General features: G+C 33.4%; 2 protein-coding genes across 2 annotated transcripts; one reads left to right on the forward strand and one right to left on the reverse strand.

Annotated features, from left to right (window-relative positions):
• The first annotated feature begins 9,867 nt into the window (after positions 1-9,867).
• LOC115885490 lies at positions 9,868-13,498 on the forward strand. The gene is made up of 2 exons (XM_030904432.1): positions 9,868-10,383; positions 12,579-13,498. The coding sequence occupies exons 1-2, from the start codon at positions 10,251-10,253 to the stop codon at positions 13,439-13,441; spliced, it is 996 nt and encodes a 331-aa protein (XP_030760292.1). The 5' UTR covers positions 9,868-10,250; the 3' UTR covers positions 13,442-13,498.
• Positions 11,313-14,109, reverse strand: LOC115885489 (protein ANTAGONIST OF LIKE HETEROCHROMATIN PROTEIN 1-like). Its single transcript, XM_030904431.1, has 2 exons — positions 13,616-14,109; positions 11,313-12,464 (listed from the first exon to the last, which is right to left on the reverse strand). The coding sequence occupies exons 1-2, from the start codon at positions 13,729-13,731 to the stop codon at positions 11,540-11,542; spliced, it is 1,041 nt and encodes a 346-aa protein (XP_030760291.1). The 5' UTR covers positions 13,732-14,109; the 3' UTR covers positions 11,313-11,539.
• Between the last annotated feature and the right edge of the window lie 1,442 nt (positions 14,110-15,551).

The raw sequence follows: 15,551 nt of genomic DNA on the forward strand, positions 1-15,551 counted from the left end.
ACGTGCTATTATTTATTTTTCAAAAAAAGCAGAAAAACAACGGTTAAAGATTTACTACTTAAAGGAAATAACTATTATTCACATTTCAATTTGCTTTGTGATTTAATATTTGAAAAATAGGATTGTTTTAAATACCCAAGAATGGAAGAGGAAACTTACTTAGAACTATTGAAATTAATTTCTTTGAAAAAATACCACAGTATGATGTGCATCATACATGTACCAAAGGGGTTTCAACAGTTGTTGTTTTTGAGCGACTTCTTGTCTTAAGGTTGATAAGTGTCGCTTAAAGTTGCTAAACTGATTGGCTTTGAGGCTTAAACTCGTGGGTGCTCCGCACCCACTGTTTTCCTCTCATGGGTCCTGGAGCACCTGAGCACCCATGCAGTCGGCGCGGCGCCCATGGATACGTATGTGACTTAAAACTACGATATTTTCCTCCTAGAAAAGAAGCAAAAACACCTTACCTTCTTTTATTTTGTGAATTTAATGAAATATAGCCACCAAGCAATAAACACCTCACATTACATTTGCAACATTGCAGTCAATACCCAAACAGCTGACTTTGTAATGTTAAGTTTTAAACGTCCTGTCGTGATTGATTAAAGGTAGCTAAAAAATTGTTTTTGAAAGGTGACTAAAACTTAATTATATTTTACTTCTCACAACCTTGCAAAATTACGTGGTATACAATATTTTTCAACAAAACAAAAATTTTTCTGCCACATTGTAACGAAGGTTTATGGCGCATTCTCACGATTCGTGTACTTGACAAATATTTGTAATTATTGGTATACAGGGTATACATGATGCGTCGGGCATCTATACATAATTTCTAAGTTACTTATTATAGAAAGTACGCCGCATTCGCGCCAGACCCTGAATGCTAATAAAAATACTTGCCAAGTAGACGAGTTGTGAGAATGCGTCTTTAGATGAAAGATCTGCGCAAGTAATATACAAGTTAGGTTACCTTAACCTTAAATTTGTTGTTGACGTATTCGGTATCACATTGTATGGTTTTCGAATGAGATTTTGTTGAATATAAATGTAAGTATAAAAAAAGTATAATTTTAATATTGTATGTTATTATAACGCTTATCTATTGTTTAGCCATGAATATAAGAAATAGTGTTTAGCAAAATAAATCACTAAATCACCACAATTTACCAAAACGCTTTACTTTTGCACTGGACGCGCATTTCGCTAACGATGTTAGCATCATCAGCAGACGATTAAAACTGAGAAATCGATTAAAACCCCGACCACCTAAACGGAAATTTCTCACAGGTGTAGTGCACTGGTAATTATTGCTTTGCGGCAATATGAATTCGAGTTTATAGTGCTTACCGAACGATCTTTGCTCAAGCCGTTGGAGTCTTGGCAGGATTACCACCCATTGAGCTGCAAATACGGGAAAGACACGAAGTGTACAATGGCGTAGAGAGCACCCTATGTTTGTCTGCCCGAGATGCACTACCCAGAGAAATATATTTAAGAATTTTATTGGAAAACCTTTTAACTCTGCCAGCATTATGGACAGACTTACCGGAGAACTAAAGTAGTGAACCAAGTATAATTAGCACAATTCGGAATATTATTTCTGCAAAAGAAAAGAATCTTAGAGGGTAAATATGTCAACATCTACTCTGAAGTAATGCGAAAGTAAACTCTGAAGTAATGCGCTTCCATATAACATGGTGGGGATTATTACTGCTCGATACACTGCAAGTTTCGTTTTTGTGCTCAAGTCATGGTTGTAGAAAACCCTGTCTTTTAATTTCCAGAATGCTCTTGAGGCGCTGCTAATTCTGTGCTGAATTTCAGAGTCGATATTTGCCTTTTCCGAAATCAAACTGCCGATGCCGAGGTAATTAAATTCCGATACATATTCCAATAGTTCTTCTCCGATTTTTATAGCGCTGTTATGATTTTCCGGGGGATGCACATGATTTTAGTTTTATCGATGTTCAGTTTAAAAGGTATATGTGTTCAGCATTTCCTGTGATTTTTGGTTTGGTTTGGTTTGAGAGAGATAACATCACGTATCGGGCTTTTCAGTCACAGAAAAGGTCATGAAAGAAAACGCCTTGCGTAACCATCTTCTGATGTGTGTCAAATACTCGTCAGCGAGTAATGGCAGTGGCAGTAGTAGTAATGGTTTGGTTTGGTGAGTAAGAATCTGACACTGTACACAACTACCACCACTGATGGACGTCTATCCGCGATTTCCGATTCTAAAATAAATGAACACTAAAATACTACCTGTTATAAGTTTTTATTCATGCATGTTAACATCAATTTTTACCAGAATACAAGTTATATAAAATACCATTTATACCATTTAACATAACTCTACTATTATTATGGTTGTAGTAATTTTGCATCAATTTGGCCATCATTGCATCTGTGATTATTTTTGTGTTAGTCTCGACATGGAAAAGTCATTTGGTCTAGAATTTTCATCTGAAAACTCTTTTTAAATTTGCTTAGCTTTCGTTCTTTCACCCTAGCAAAGACAAAGGGCAATCTGCCGTTAATCACCCAGGGTCAGACACTTGAAACAGCGTGGTGGGCGTAATTCTTTTTAGAATTAACTTTAATATATTGTTAAGGCGTGGCGTCCACTTAGAACACGACAATTATGCTATTTTAATTCTAAAACATTGTGCTGATTTCTAGTATATACAAACACTTGTTAGAAAAAAACAATAAAAGTAAAAATATTTAAAATGTGTGTATTTAATTTTAAATATTCTATCAAAAAGAAAATTATTGAACTAATTGTTGGTTAATCATGAATCAATTTGATCAATTTGATCAATTTTGAGAAATATTGACCAATTTTGAAAAAAAAATCGATGCAACACTGATGCACAGGAAGCACTAACAGATTACTTTATACAGTCTACATTATACAGGGGTATTTCTCCCTCAAAAAACATATAAAGATGCAGGATGTAAAACTGTATTCGAACATCAATGTTATAAATTGTAAATTGCGAAATTTAATTTTTTAAAGTTTTATTTTAATGGGTTCAGAGACCTGAAATTAATTATCTAGTTGTTTTTTTATCGAAAATAGAACTAGATATAGGCATATGACACAAGAGAAAAAAGTCGTATTTATAATTGCTTAATGGAAAAAAATATACCGGATGCGTCTCAAAAGTGGCTCACCCCTATAATTTTTTTTATTTTTTTCAGATAAAAACACGAGATTTGGTATGGTAGTATATGACATAAATTAGGATTAATTGAGGGTATTCAACTGTTTTTGGTCACTGCCTGTTTCACCGGAAATGACTACAACTTCTGATTTTTTAAATAGAACCCCCGGTATATTTCTACTTTATTCGATAGAAAATGACACTATGAATAGAATGACATATCATATGTCAGCTTTTGATATTCTCGTGGCGAATTGCATAACAAGTGGTGTACATTTTTTTACAATTATTTTCGATGATGTTTCCTGGAAAGCGGATTTAATATTTTAATATAATTAGACCTAAATTAGGCTTTTATTACCAGGAAAAATAGTGAACATTTTCAATAATACAAATGATAATATACGATAATTACAAAAAAAGTTCTTTAATATTTGGTTTGGTAGTAGTATTTTTCAAACACCCTGTATAGTTTGTATATCTTGATCGTACAGCTCCCTATTAAAGAGTGTTCCATTTTTACTGTCATTGCTGGTTAGATCCGTTAATGTTGAAGATAAATGATTGCGATTTCCGCCAACGTGAGCTAATTTTGCTTGAAACTTAAGCCTCATTCAGAACAATCATAAGCTTCAATCAGAGTAATAAAGGCATGTTTAGTTCTTTTTCAAAAAGTGCTGCAAATATACCGCTTTAATAAGAAGGAAAAATGCAAAAGATTATGTATAAACCTAAATTAAACTAAATAACCAAAAATATTCGGAGAAAGGAGTAATGGGGGAATTAATCATTCCCCTTCTAATGATAAACCATTTAATTGACAGTCGACGTATTGTTAACATGCCGAGGTCAAGAATAAAAGTCGACTCATCGACTCCCAACATTGATCAATAGTTTTTTTGTCAATATTTTTTTTTAATTTATTAATTTTTCAGCATTTGAAACTACACTTTTTTACACATGTCCAAATCCTTCAATTTAATAGCTGTTAGTAAGAAGTTTCACTTCAAATATGCGCACACATAATTTTTTTAAAACTAAGGATTTGAAATGGATAAAACGTCAGTGGTAATATTATACCTGTATAAAAAGCCTATGAATAATACGGAATTTGCACCAATAATGACAATAAAAAGCAAATATAAGAGGATAAGACGACTTTTGCTGCAGTAAAGTAATTTGTAATGAATTTTATATAAAAATAAGCGAATTTTGCTGCAGTTTGGGACTATGTTTATGTAAATTTCTGGGACCCCTATTAACATGTCATTAGGCCATTTAAAAAAATGGATAAGGCGGGTTTTGCAAATTGACGCCTCAGTTTATTCATATATAAAATAAATTGTAGAGAGCTGTTTTAACTAAACCTTGTTTATCGTTTTGCACGTACAAGAACAAATTTCTTCAGTCCCAAGACCCAAGAATATTCTAAATGTAAAAATCGTCTGCGAGATCTATAATCGAGACTTCCCGATACCGCACACTAGACCTTGTCAGATACAGATCTATTCGTTGGTTCGAGGGTTGTGCCGGAACGCTTTATATTTCTGCTTGAATTTTTTTCAAAAAAAGAATTGCCCAATCTTTCGAGCCAAATGCGAAAACGAAAACCCTTTTCGGCTCTCTTAGCTATCTTTTTTTGTTCGTGCATCGATTTATTAGCATCCATCCTAGCGAATTCATTACACAACGTGCGATTGTTATCGACAAACTGAAATACTCATTAATTTCCTTGCGTTCGAATTATCTGATGCCCAAGTCGTTAGGCAAATGCCAGATGTTTCGCTGTACGTGATTTATTCAAATAGCAAACATTTTTTAGAATAATCGTTTCACGCTGAACGGAGTTCAGGTACATTATACGAAATATAAAACGAGCTGAAATGTGCAATATGTTCACTAATGAACTGGGTATTCTAATGGAGTATGAAATTATCGTATGTTAATAGTAGAAAATATAAGTATTTACTTATATTTTCTACTATTAGTAATTTATTCGAGTTTTCATCATTTGATGAAAACTCGAATAAATTACATTGGATCAGACTGGTAAATATAACGACAATAAGCCAGCATATGGTTTTTGATCGTTCTGTATGACTAAAAAACAGCAATGCTACTATACAAGGTAGTCCGAATTGTATTACGGAAACTTTGGCAGCATATTCTGCAGATAAAAATAAGTAAATAAGTTCGTATAAATGTATGTCCTTAAATGCTTAGTTTTGGAGATACAGGGTGTAGAAGTTTCGTTTTTATTTCGATTTTTTCCAAATAATTTCTGAAGCAACGTCAATATTTGGATGAAAATTGATGTCTGGGAGTTTTTTGACATGATAAATTTGATTTTGATGTCAATATGACTCCTACTTGTAGAGAGCGCCACCTACATATTTTTTAACTGTTTTAAAGACTAATAATTCGTCCGTACCCGTATAAAATTACTGAATAAAAAATATACATTTACGACATTTTTTACGTAAAATAGGTCTCTTGGTAGAAATCGCCACTAGTAATGGTTTTCGAGATATTTGGAATCAAAATTATCAATACCTGTCATCATTGACATAAATTAAACATGTTGACTAAATAGTTATCAAACTGAAATCATAAATTTGGAATGTTTTTGTGTCAAAAGTTCAACAGAAACTGTTTTATCATCATTTTTTCGCAGAAAAATTTATTATTAATTTAAAAAAATAAAAACTTCTCAAATTTATTATTTCAGTCAAATAATTATCTACTCAACGTGTTTATTTTTTGTCAATAATGACATGTATTGACTATTTCCATTCTAAATATCTTGAGAGCGGTTGCTCTTGTCAAACATGACAAATCTCGGTTGCCAAAATTTTTGGTTGCCAAACCAAAAACGACATTTGTCATGTTTGTATATGACAAAAAATAATATTGATTGACGTATTCAATTCTTTTCGGTCATTTTCTGTTTTACCGGAAATAACTACAGCTTTTGATTTTTAAATGGCACATTCGGTATATTTTTACTTTACTCGATAGAAAATGGCATTCTGAATAGAATCACATATCATATGTCAACTTTTGACATTTTCGCTTAAAACAAAATTGTATTTTAAATTTTGATCTAGAGTACTATGGCTGTATTAAAAACATTAATTTTAATCAAGGAGCTTGGAAAAATAGATTTGATCGCCTAATGTTTTTAGTTTTTAGTGTCTTGTCCTGGCCGGTTAAAAGATGTCCAAATCGCATTTTTATTATTTTTTCAAATGGAACGGGGTTGGCTCATTAGCATATGTGAAAAAAACATTTTTTACGAACGATTTGGTACCACACACTTGGTATTTCGAGTCAAATTGTCAATATGAATCGCATGTTCCAATTTCAAATAAAAAAATTTGACCTTAAAAATTTCGACCGTGTAATATATCACATTAAATTATTAAGAATATAATAGTTAAGCATAGGCAACTTTTATTACTTGCTTCTTTATGGATTTAAATTTAAACAATACTATTTAAGGCAAGCGCAATAACGTTAGCTGTTTTGCACGCAGCTGGAAGTCGCTCTCTTCCATCTCCAACCATCAAAATGTTAACAGTATTTTCCGTATCGATCTGATTCATCAATCTAACATTTATTAGTAAAATAAAATAAGTTTAAATAAATTCGTGTTTCCTTTCTCAACCATATCAAAAGACATTACAGACCGAAAATATTCGAAATTGTCAAAAGTTGACATGTGATATGTCATTCTATTCAGGGTGTCATTTTCTATCGAATAAAGTAACATAATACCGAGGGTGTCATTAAAAAATCAAAAGTTGTAGTCATTTCCGGTGAAACCGGAAGTGACCAAAAACAATTGAATACGTTAATCAATCCTAATTTATGTCATATACTAACATACCAAATCTCGATTTTTTATATGAAAAAATAAAAAAGTTATAGGGGGTGAGCCACTTTTGAGACGCACCCGGTATATACAGAATGTGTTGTGTTCAGGAAATTTCGGCAGCCTATTATTATAAAGAATCTTAATAAGAAGTTTAAGATTATAAAGAATCGAAATAAGAAATTTAGGATCGAACTCTAAAGATAGTTCGATCCTAAACTGTCAGTTTTTTGACTTCATCTAGGGACCGAGTTGAATTTCATGTTAAAGATTTTAGACAGTGACGAAAAGTCTATAAGACAGTGTTGAAAACGATATATTTTTTTAGGAGTCTCGCACCGGTTCAGCTGCCAAGAATTTTTTTGAAGCCCTCAATTCATTGAAGAATTTAGTTGAGTCATTCCTCAAACTTTCGATGTTATACTTGATATTACTTAATGGAGTTCCCTGTTTCTCAGACAATCCATTTGATTGCATTTTTTGTGTAGGTAAAATAGGATTTTGCTACTACCAAGAAATAAACGCAAAATTTCTCAACGAAAATAACAATGTCTATTAGATAGTTATTTGTCTGAAATGACTTATATTCGTTATATTTGTATTTTCAGTTCATTTATTATTGTGTCACTACTTATTTGGTCTTCTCGACTTATTCCTTTTATTATATGGAAGAATTGCATCTTCCTTGTCCTAAGTTTATGGCAGATATGTCAACAGTTATTATTAAAATTTCTGTTTTATTAAGCACCTTCCAAAATCATTAAAATCCATGTTTATTGTATTAAATCTCAATAATGAATTGTTTTTACTTCTCTTCGTAGAAAGCAATTGTAGTTGAAAGTAGCATACTTACTCCATTTGATGACAATATAATTAATTTCAAAAAAAATCTTTGTTAATTTAAGGTTTGTCTTGTGATTTATTGTGCTGTGCTGATTAAAAGAATAAAGTCTTGATTTTATGTTTTGATTGACTTTAAAATTAATTTCAAGAATCTAGTATACTCGGACTTTTATTGGTTATAATCTAGTAGGGTCTTGATCTATATACTCCAAAGGACGACGCTTAAAGACAATGAAGAATGGCGGAACGCTACCGATCTAGGGTGCGTTTTACAAAGGGTTGTTTCGAAGCCGGCTCCATTCAATTACGGTTCTTAGTTCTTAGTGACAATGTATGTGTGTGCGAGACTCTGGAGAGGCGGCCAGGTCAATGTCAGTCGGCGTAATTCTAATTGGCAGAAGATCGGCCGCCGTTTGATATAACATCGGACCGACTTTGTGAGCCGGGTCGCGCGGCAACGCGGAAAGACAGGTGATGTTTTTCCAGAGAGGGCGGCGCGAGGGTGTATCTCAAATAAAACCCTTCTCTATAAACGTACATGTTCCGCAAAAGCTGTAATTTAATAAAAATACAAACAGATAAAGTTACCATCATCTGTACTGGTACTTTTTTATTTATTTTTTATTTATTAAATTTTTAAAAACTATTTGAATAAGTTTACCAGTTTTCAGCCTCTTGTGTTTTTCTCCTGTGTATACTCATATGGGGAGTGTAGTACGCGCCCAATCGTTTGTGATACTCTTTTTACATCAATAATTTTATAATATCGAATAAGATAAGATATTTTTCAGATTTGTTTTAACTGAAAATGAGTAAGTCGTGATAAAGTATTATTTTTATATATACTCATATGAGGCAGAGCAAGAACGATTGTAACAGTTCATACAAGACTATTAGAATGAAGATGACAAATTTACTACTGAATATGACGATGACGAGGAAAGAAAAGTGGATATTACAGAAAACCCGAAATAAACTCTGATACAAAAAATATATTTCCGATTCTAAAGCACTGATACAGTATTGCCAGGATCGGCGATACAGAATTGTGATAGGCGGAAAAACTCGTTACTCTTGTGTACGGTGTCGCAATTTCCTATATATAGAGCACACACACACGCAAATGTTCTGCAATCACTGTTTCACGTATTAAATTTTTCATTATTATTATTTATTTTTGTTTTTGAATAATATCTATTAGTTTTGCGTGTTTTGTGTTGTTTAACATTTTATATTTTATGTTTTTGTACGATATTCGTAATGAAGCAAAAAACTCCGAAAAAAATCCGCATACTAAAATCCAGAGATGTTAAGTGTTGCTATATCACATAAAAACATAAAATATAAAATGTTAAACAAAACAAAACACGCAAAACTAATAGATATTATTCAAAAATGAAAATAAACCATAATAATGAGAAGTTTAATACGTGAAACAGTGATTGCAGAACATTTGTGTGTGCTCTATATATAAGAAATTGTGAGAGTAAGAGTTTCCAGTGTAGATTAAAAAATACATAACAATTCTGAATAGGCGTATCCCATTCAGAAAATTCTTTAGGTTTAAAAATACCAATTTCAACTAATCTCTGTTTTTATTTCATTATAGAAATACCCCTCACACCACTACGAGGGAAAAACCACGAAATTTAATATTTAGAAGGCACATTCATACTAAATTTGATTTATTAATAATGCCAAATACGGCAATTCAAGTAGAAAATAAAAATAATTATACAAAAAAATATTACAGTTCTAAAAGTGACGAAGCATTTAAATTAAATGATAAGGTTTAGGTACGCGACTTTAGGCCTAATGTACCGAAGTGGTGTGAGGAAGTTTTTAGGAAGTCGAACTTCGTACCATTGAGGGTATGATTTGGAAACGTCATTTAGAATCAGATACAGGTTAATTCCTCCACAATTAGTAGAAATGACATTCAAATTATACCCAGATCGACGTTTTGTGAAGAGTTGCCTAAAGCATACCGCGCACTTATGCGCAGCGCGGCGCGGCGAAGCGCGGCGAAAAACCGTGCAACGGATTAAATTTGTGTTATATAATGCACGTCCGCTGACTCAAGCGAAGCAACCGCTTGCACCGCGCGCCGAAGCGCCGTTCGTTGCAGACCTGGAATCCAAAGCGAGGAAATTCTCTTCGGCGCGCTTCGCGTGCCCTAGTGCGCGGTGGTCTGCGGAAACTATCTCTGTTTTCGGTCATTTTCGAAATCTATTTCGGGTGTCTTCGGATGAAGGATTCTACGATTAATGTATTACTAATTGGCATTTAGGTTACGTTTAATCAAGAGCCGTTTTGTTTCGTTTGAGTTTGTTTAGTACTTGTAATTTAATTATTGTTTTATCATGGATGATGAAACGTTCATTTTAATTATACAAAGTTATAAAGAGATATATGATATTGGAGATCCCAATTATCATAATCAATTGAGAAGGGACAATATTTGGGAAGAAATTGAAGAAAAATGCGGAATAAAAGGTATGAAATTTTAATTATTTCCCAAGTTTATGGAGTGGGTAGCGGTACATAAACGTAGTACGAATTTGTTGTACAGGGTGAGTGAAGGATAGACTAAAGTTCTTTGTTCATTATCTCATTTATTTTAACAATTACAACAAAAGACTACAAAGAACAAATTTTAGAGAAGTTTAAGAGATGCCCAATTTAATATTTCTTTTAAATGTAGAGAGCACATATTTTACGCAGAGATTCTGAGTAAAATTCTATAATTTTTTGTATATAGTTTTATATACCTAAAACTATTAGTTATCTATCTATACTAATATATAAAATCCTTAAGTGACTGACATACTGATTAATCACGATCCTGCTCAAACCACTCAACGTAAGAAGCTCAATTTTGGCATACAGGTTGATTCTAGGGTGTAGAGGTTCGATAAGAAGGGATTTTTCGAAATGCCAGTTCCAAGAGGGTGAAACCACCCCTCAAATATTACAATATTTTTTATTTAAAAAACGGTCAAGTTTCCGAAAAAACGCTTACACACGTATATTTTATTTTGTTGTTTTACATATTTTAAGATTTTTTATAAATGTATACAGGGTGTTTCATAAAATATGACCATAGAGTAATCACGATTCTGCTTAAACTGCTTGACGTTTAAAGCTGATTTTTGGCAAACGGATTGACTGTGGGGTGTAGAGGTTCGATAAGGAGGGGTTTCTCGAATCTCAAATTCCAAGAGTGTGAAAACGCCCCTCAAATATTACAATATTTGTTATTTAAAAAACGGTTAGTCTTTCGGGAAAACGCTTGGACAAGCATAATTTATTTGTTTTTTTTTTACATATTATGAATTTTTTTAAAAAATCATACAGGGTGTTCCAAAAAGTTGGGTAATTTCTTAACCACGATTCTGCTTAAACTGCTTGACGTAAAAAGCTTATTTTTGGCAAACCGATTTTTCGAAAGTCAAATTCCAACGAAATTTAATCTACAACTTATGCTGCCATATTATCAAGTTATATTATGATTTATATGAAAATTAAAAATATTTCCAAAATTCTCTTTGAAAAACAGGGGTTGAAATACACTACCCCTAAAATAAATTGCACTTATTTAAAACTCAAACAACCCTGTATAATTAGTCATCGTTATAATCTTATTATATATCTAGTTTTTTCTGCCTCTTCTAACCATTTCGACTTGCCAAGGTAATGAACCAGTCTCAGAAACAAAGTAATTCTTAAATTTTTCCCTGACATCTACTGCATAAAGAGATGGATTTCCACCAATTCCGGGGATATCTATTAGACCTTGAGGTATTGTTCTATCATCTTCTTGTTCTTCTTCTGAGATCCCACCACTTACATCACAATCTCTCAAAAAATTGTGAAGACAACATGTTGCAAGAACCACTTTATCCAAATGTTCAGGTGAAATTTGAAGCTTTCTTTGGTACAAACGAAACTTTTTTACTAAAATGCCAAACGCGTTTTCGGAAACCCTTCTTGCTCTACTTAGTCTATAATTGAATATTTTTTTGTCTTCTTGTCCTGAAGTTTGTGAGCCAGGAAATGGACGCATTAAATGTTCATGGAGAGGAAAAGCTTCATCTGCGACAATTACATGAGGCATTAATATATTTGTTCCTGGTAGATTTCTTTTTTCAGGAAAATCTAGCTCATCTTTAAAAAATTTCCTTCCAAATTCTGAAGAAGAAAATACTCCACCATCACTATTACGTCCATAAGATCCAACATCAATTGCCAAAAACCTATAATTAGCATCGACCAAGGCCAGAAGTATAATACTAAAACTTTTTTTGTAGTTAAAATAACGTGAACCGCTATTTGGAGGTTTATCTGTAATTACGTGTTTTCCGTCAAGGGCACCCACGCAATTTGGAAAATTCCATTTCCGTTGGAACTCTTCTGCTACATTTTTCCATTTTTCTTTGTTGGGTACTGGCAAAAATTTGGGGGATAGTACGCGCCATATTTCTTCACACACTTGATAAACTATCTCTCTAACAGTAGTTTCACCAAGTCGATAGCTCATTGCTATTGTTCCAAAGGTGTCTCCAGTTGCCAAAAATCTGTAAAAAACATAAAGTTATTTACTCGTTACTTAAAATTATCTTCTACATTTTTGTCTAAATACTCGTATAAGGTGAATAATAATGTTACCTTATGGTAAATTATCTTTTCAGCCGAAGAATGCCGAAAAAGATGGCGCAATTTGAGGGAGTGCTACAGAAAAGCACAGAAGTCCAGACAAACAAAAAGTGGACAAGCCGCTACAAAATCAAAGCCTTGGCGACTAGAACAGCAAATGAGTTTTATGAAACCATTTTTAGCAGAAAGGCCCCAACAATCAAATTATTCAACACAAGACATAATCAACACAGAACCTGAATCAGATGGTATAGTTGATACAGTTGTATCGGTTCCTTCACCGGCGTCACCATCATCCGCACCCAGCCCTTTATCTTCTATTTCACAAAGCAGTAAAAAAAGAAAGTATAGTTCTGTAAAAGAGACACCAACTTCAGTAGCACTTCAGGAATATGTCAATTATAAAAAATCAAAAATTCATACTCCCAAGGACCACTTAACAAAATATTTTCAATCAGTTGAGGAATCTGTCAGGACTTTTCCACCTATATTGCAGATTCAGGTTAAATCTAAAATATCAGAGATAATTCATGAAGCAGAATTAAAAAATATCACCTCGCCTACCACCTCAACATATACTCAAGTCGATGAATCCCCTCCTTCAGCATATCAACAGACTCTGTCTTCCCAAAGTACAAATATACATACACTGCCACCATATAAACCACATGTTTCTCAGCAGCAGTCATCTCAGTATAATTTAAATTATTCATCAGGCACGTATGGCATTCCAACACGACAGCATCAGCAGTCACTCGAGTGTCTTCCTATGCATACAACTCCAGCCCATTCTGAGGAGAATTTGCAATATTCACCTCAAAATTATAACAGCTTTTCTCTCAATGAACCACCTCGAAGTTATAACAGCTTTTCGCCCGATGAACCCGGACAAAAGTAATTTTTATTTATGTATTGCTATTTGTACATCACATATAAAATAAAGTATTTTCTACCAATGTACAGACTACTTATTTAGAATAATGAAAAATCTATCCATTTAAAAAGCATGCATTACATAAAATAATATAAATTATTCTCTATTAATTTTATTTAGACAATATTAAAAACTTGCCTGAGACAAACTGAAAGTCTTTCGATAACGTCAATTGAGCAGCGAAATCTAGAATTTTGACGCTCTATACTTGGTCTTAACAAAGAAAGAAGTTCACTAAATTTTTCGTGGGTCATTCTATAATACTTGAAAAATTTTCTTTCGTCTTCCAGAAGATCTGAGTGAAGGTGATGGAATTCTCCGTACGTATTTCTTTTTATATTTATATTATGAATCCAAGATTTTCTTTTTTGTTCTCACGCATTTCTTCTTCCTCAGCTATTGTACATAAAGTAAGAAAATCTCCCTCTGAACTGCTGCTAGAACTTGAGCACATAATGAAATTTTAACACACCTTTATCAAACCGTCATAGAGATAACACTAAAATTAAAACGGTCAGCTCAAAACAACTTTAAATACCAACCGCGTACGCAAAACCGTGCATAAGTTAGCGGACCCATCAAAAATTCGCCGCGCTGCGCCGCGCCGCGCTTCGCATAAGTGCGCGATATGCTTAATAATGTAAATAGTGTACAGGGTGGGTCCAATTCGACGCTTTTTAATGGAAACACCCTTTTCTATAGGAGATAGACAAAAACTAATATCGGTGTGATTACAAGTTCAATAGATAACAGTATCATGACACAAATCAACATAAAACCAGTAGTTAAACACAGCTGCGGTCAGTTCTACGTTCAGTGTTTATTCAGAGAGTAATTTCAAAAGGACAAAGGGACCACGGGAGAGAGTTGTGAATGGAGAATTAATAAATAACTTGAAGTATTTAAATGACTGCAGTACTGTGCTCGAAACTGGCTCAGAATACCTGCAAATACTACTGAAGAGTACCGTGAATGATATATGATCTGGCATAGAAGCGGGACTGGAAGAAATAATAAGGAACATTAATAAGATCAAGGTGATGGTGATCAGCAGAACTGGCAGAACACCAATTATAGAAGTTAAAGAAGAGTTCTGGAAGTTAAGATTTTCGTTAAAATTACGAACTGGAAAAAGTTAACAATTTTAGATTCAATAAAAATTGGACAAACACAACTAAAAGGCGAATGATATTACAATAAGCTAAGATAATTTCAAAGAGATGAGTAAATTGCTTTGCGGTAGGACTTTCAAGCTACTTCTGGAAATACGATTGCTAAAGTTCTATGTATTGCTAGTCATACTATACGAAAAAGAATTTTGAACCTTAATTGTTAAAACAACTAATTAAAAGTTAAATAAAGTCAACAGAGTAAATGATTCTCTGATTCCATCTGTGTTTTGCTTTTTATACAGTATATTTTAAAATGGAAAACATCATATATAACAACAATACACAAGAAAGGAAGTAAAGACGATTGCGATAACTATCGAGGAATCTCCGTGCTGAGCTCTGTTTCAAGGATCTATGGAAAATTGGTTAAATAAAGAAGTGAGGAAGAATACCGGGATATGGAGGCCGAAGAACAAGCGGGATTTGAGCTGGTAGATTCACGGTCAACCATTTATTTACACTGACACAGATAATTGAGAAAAAGATGACAAGAAATCAAGAAATACATCTCCTCTACGTAGACCTCAAGAAAGCATATAGTGTGCCCCAGTTTAAATCTGTGGGAAGCTCCCGAGAAAACTAATATCAGCATAACATTAATTAAGGCTGCCCAAGAACTTTATGAGAACACAACACTAGCCAAGTAAAGAAAGGACAAAGAGTATCAGAGGGGTTCAACATGAGCAAAGGTCTTAAACAGGGCTGCTGTCAGCCCTCGACACTGTTTAAAATCTATTTGGTACAAGCACTGAAACCGTGGTAAAAAAAGAGCGAACAGATGGGGATATCATTAAACGACTCGAACTTTACACTCTTTGTTTCGCTGATTATAGAATACTGGCTCAGGACTACGAGGACTTGGAATATATGACCCGCAAACTAATTAGTACAAGTGGGGGCTG

Source organism: Sitophilus oryzae, unplaced genomic scaffold, assembly GCF_002938485.1.
Source record: "Sitophilus oryzae breed Bouriz unplaced genomic scaffold, Soryzae_2.0 scaffold_395_pilon_pilon, whole genome shotgun sequence".
In the NCBI taxonomy this organism is placed as follows: Eukaryota; Metazoa; Arthropoda; class Insecta; order Coleoptera; family Curculionidae; genus Sitophilus; species Sitophilus oryzae.

Excerpts from the sequence above, each read along its gene's own strand:
- LOC115885490 (XM_030904432.1), top strand. The coding sequence starts at position 10,251 with ATGGATGATGAAACGTTCATTTTAATTATACAAAGTTATAAAGAGATA. Across the intron at positions 10,384-12,578 it reads AGAAAAATGCGGAATAAAAG|CCGAAGAATGCCGAAAAAGA; the intron begins GTATGAAATTTT and ends TTATCTTTTCAG.
- LOC115885489 (XM_030904431.1), bottom strand. The coding sequence starts at position 13,731 with ATGACCCACGAAAAATTTAGTGAACTTCTTTCTTTGTTAAGACCAAGT. Across the intron at positions 12,465-13,615 it reads AGACTTTCAGTTTGTCTCAG|ATTTTTGGCAACTGGAGACA; the intron begins GCAAGTTTTTAA and ends TGTTTTTTACAG.